The sequence below is a fragment of the Morus notabilis genome, unplaced genomic scaffold (assembly GCF_000414095.1).
Source record: "Morus notabilis unplaced genomic scaffold, ASM41409v2 Scaffold485, whole genome shotgun sequence".
NCBI lineage: Eukaryota > Viridiplantae > Streptophyta > Magnoliopsida > Rosales > Moraceae > Morus > Morus notabilis.
In genome coordinates, this window is record NW_010364290.1 from 397,693 (window position 1) to 401,854 (window position 4,162).

Consider the following 4,162-nt stretch of genomic DNA (forward strand, 5'->3'; position numbering starts at 1 on the left):
AAGGAAATTAATGAAATGTGTCAAGCATAGGGGCAAGTTAAAAAAACTAATAATTAAAACCTATGACCAGGAATCAGACCAAAAAATCTCTGACGCCCTAATATAATTTAGATTCACCTTGAGAAAGCTCTATTTGTGGAATTGGGTGGGTCCAAGATGATCTCCTGTTCCACCAAACCGCGTCTTCAAACCGAATGTGACTAATAGCATGTTCTTTTATCTGAATAAACCTGGTAACCTGCGATTGGTTCAAGGCCAGGATTTTTATTTTTTGTTCATCGAATTTCAAAAGTAAAATAATCTTTTTGTTTTATTTCTTTTTGAAGAAATCTTTTGTTTTATTTTGTATGGTCCAGAAACCTATACATGCACAAATTCACTTACTTTTTCACTTGAGCAGCTACGTGGAAGCTTACTTCGAACCATGTTAAGTCTCCACGTTTTCTAACCCCACATCTATAAATACTGATCATCGTCATATACACTGGATCACACTAGCTTTCATTCACTAGTACTACAAGTAGTGCCGAATCAATACATACATTTTTTTTCTCTTAATTATTTGCTTGGGACGGTTTTTTTTTTTTTTTTTTTTTTTTTTTAAATAAAAATATGGGAGAGCCAAGCAGCCATGCAGGTGCCGCGACTTCTATCTACAGAGGAGTCCGCAAGAGAAAATGGGGAAAGTGGGTATCGGAAATCCGAGAACCGGGCAAGAAAAGCCGAATCTGGCTCGGCAGCTTCGAGACGCCGGAGATGGCGGCGGCGGCCTACGACGTGGCGGCGCTGCATTTCCGGGGGCGGGAGGCGATGCTGAATTTCCCTCACCTTGTCAGCAGCTTGCCCCGCCCGGCGAGTTCAACATCCGCATGGCGGCTCACGAGGCGGCGCTGAGGCTGAGGAGCGGTAATATTTCTCCTGTTCCGGCGGCGTCCGAGATTGGCGGCTCGGGCCCGGGAGTGGGGCCGGTCACCGTTCGGCTGTCGCCGAGTCAAATTAAGGCGATCAACGAGTCGCCGCTCGACTCGCCGACAACGTGGATGGAGATGTCCGAAGCCATGATGAAGGAGTCGGCCATGTTCTTCAATGATGCTGAAGAGAATGACTATTGGGGCGAGGATATGCAAAGTGATTCTCTTTGGGATCCTTAAGTTTGGTAATGACATTATTTTTAATTATTATTACTATAGCTATACAAAACGACATAACGCCGTATTTTAATACCAAAACATAATATTAGTTACTATTTTCAATCTTTCATAAGGGAGGTCACAATATTAATATTATATGACCTGTGGGCTGTGGTAGTAATCAATGAAAAAAATAATGTTACACTGGTTTGAGCTAATTTGGTTACCATTTACTTGTAAATGATGAAGATTTGGTTGGCGTATTTAGGTAATTAATTAATTAAAGAGAAGGGATTTCTCTCTATAGGGGATTTGTTTTGTTAATGAAAGCAGATTTGTGAAAAGAACATTGTTTGATGTTTGACGGAATAGTAGAGGGCGCTTCGATTTTTTTGAAGGAAGCCCATTGCTGTTCATTCTTAAAAGGGAGCTTATTTTTGGTGGGTCCCAATTAAGATAGAATGAGAAGAAGCTTTTAGAAAGTTCAGTGGTTTTTCGTTGGCCTGATTTTTCAAGGTTTGTTCTTTGGTGGCGAGGTGCACGACTAATGTGTAGTCATCAATGGGCCCACTATCCACAATCTCATTTGCCTATTGACTTATTTGTAATGATCATTCGGCTTTATATATAGAAACGTGTGGGTGTGATTAATTCTTTGTATTAATGTTTATTTATGTAATAATAATGTTTGATTTGTGCCATTCAAATTATCGAAGCTCTTAGATCTCATACAAAATTGTTCTCAATAATTAATTAATGTTAGATATTCTTCTTATGAAATTATATTTTAGTCATTACGGGGCTTATCTCTTTTACTTTCTAGTGATAGAAACTGTTACACGAAATACTCGTTACCTAATACCTCATCCTAATCATCTATAATCATTGCGAAGCATTATAATATTAATAGTGTGAGAAGATACTAGAATCACCATAATCATATATAAATGAAAAGATCCCAAAAGAAAAAAAATAATAATAATAAGTAGACGACAAGTGGACAATTGAAAAAACACGCGCCAAAAAAAAAAAAAAAGAAAAGAAAAACAAGATGAAAAGAAGTAAAAGAAACTTATACATGCATGTAAAAGAAATGAAAAAACAAGGAAGACGGTTTTTTTTTCTTTCTTTCTTTTCTTAACAAAAGAAATGGCATTTTAAGAGAATAGCTAATAGAATTAACAGTGCATGGAACCGATAAATTCGAAAACAACAAATGCAGTGAAATTTAGTTGGATATTAAGTAGTTAAATTTTGATGATAAAAAAATATATATACTGAATTGCATAGACCTAATCATCCAAGTAATTACAGAAAATTAGCTCGATTACACGTTTCATCATAAAACTATTGTCAGTTGACCAAATGTTACTTGAAAAAACGCTCTTGTAACTTTGTAACTTGCTCGCATGTAAAAAAAGTTCATATATCATCTCTTAACAAATATTTGCATGTTGTACTATAAGGTATACTTGTATCCATCACCACCGTAATAATGTACATGTACGTATATATTTTGATATTTAACATTTTAACTTGCTACCATTTTCTTTAATGACCAATCATCCAAGAATACCTGGATTTTCAACCATCTAATTACATGCGTTGTAGGTCAAATAGCGGTTTACAACCCAAGAAACCACTTTTCAGGGAAACAAGTACATACGTACTGCTGATTAGTTGGTGTTTTTAAGAGTCTTTCATCCGGCAACCTTAAAATGGCTGATCAGTCCGAAAATCAATTAAGACCATTGGATGAAAAACGGAGGGCTGAATTTGCTTTAAGGGTAAGCTAAAATTTTGATAGATTGTGTAGATCTGTAGGGGCTACTAAAAGAAGAATTAAAATATATCTAGTCTAGGAAGAAATTGATTAAAAAAATGGGAGGAGTACATGCACACTCCATTTTACATGCAGCACCTTTTTTTTTTTTTTACGCGGCAAAGAATTATGTAAAAAGGAGGCCCATCATATATACGACTAGAATTACACCATTACGATTTTTTTCCTTTTAATCCAAAACCATTGAACGGGTTCTTAAAAAAAAAAAAAAACCCCCATTTATCGAGTTCGGTTAATTATAATTTTGACCACTTCGAAAAATAAGGATTGACTCACTTTATCCCGTATAATTTAAAATAGTAAAAAATTGGATCAAAAACTTTTCATAAGTAATAATTTTAGTACTTTCGTCAATGAAATTCACTAATTTTTCAACAATTTTAGTCATATGTATTGGATGACGTCGTTGGTTAGTAAAAGATAATATAAGAAAAGATGACGATGTGGGGATTATAAGTAAAAGAGAAGCCGACACTTAGGGTTAGAGTGAGAAAAAATTTGCATTTTTTGATATTTTTTTTTTAAATTTTGAAGTCCATTTTTATATTTATTATACCTTTTATCAAATAGTCATGTGACTCACATGTGATTAAAACTATAAAAAAAGGCATTTTTTTAAATAAAAAAATGGCATTTCACATATATAAATATCAAAATTGCAACTTAAGAACGTTTGGGAGCCCATTTTTTGCCATTTTGAATTGTAAGTGATAAAGTGAAACAACCATATTTTGGGGCCAAATTTAAAATTAGCCTTTTTTGTTCTTAGTTTCATGGGGGATAGAGAAAGTTTTAGTGCGGAAAGAAGTTTATTAAGTGGCATTTGAGCAGAAAATAGAGGTGTAAGTTTGGGTCGCCCGGCCCGAGCTTGGCGGCCCAAAGAGAAATTTCAGGCTTGGTCGGGCCGACCCTAAAAGAGAGAGGGTCGGCCCAACCCGGCCTAAAATTTTATAAGGTATTTTTTAACAAAATCTTTAAAAAAATATGATGTTTGAACCGGTCCAACCGACCCTAGAGGAAATAGGGTCGGCATAAGTCCAACAATTTAGGGCCTGACCGGGCCAGTTCTGGACCAATAGTGACAGGCCTCAGGCCGGTATATTTAGCCCGGCCTAAACTTACAGCTCTAACAAGAAAAAAAAAGTTCCTGAAGTGTGTTTTTCTTTTGAAGCTAGTATAGGTGATAGAT

The 4,162-nt window shown here is 35.7% G+C and overlaps 1 protein-coding gene across 1 annotated transcript; it reads left to right on the forward strand.

Annotated features, from left to right (window-relative positions):
* The first annotated feature begins 612 nt into the window (after nt 1-612).
* Nucleotides 613-1,825, forward strand: LOC112093089 (ethylene-responsive transcription factor ERF021-like). Its single transcript, XM_024170880.1, is given in 2 exon segments — nt 613-859; nt 862-1,825. Coding segments are annotated over 2 exon segments (537 nt in total). The 3' UTR covers nt 1,152-1,825.
* The last annotated feature ends 2,337 nt before the right edge of the window (nt 1,826-4,162 follow it).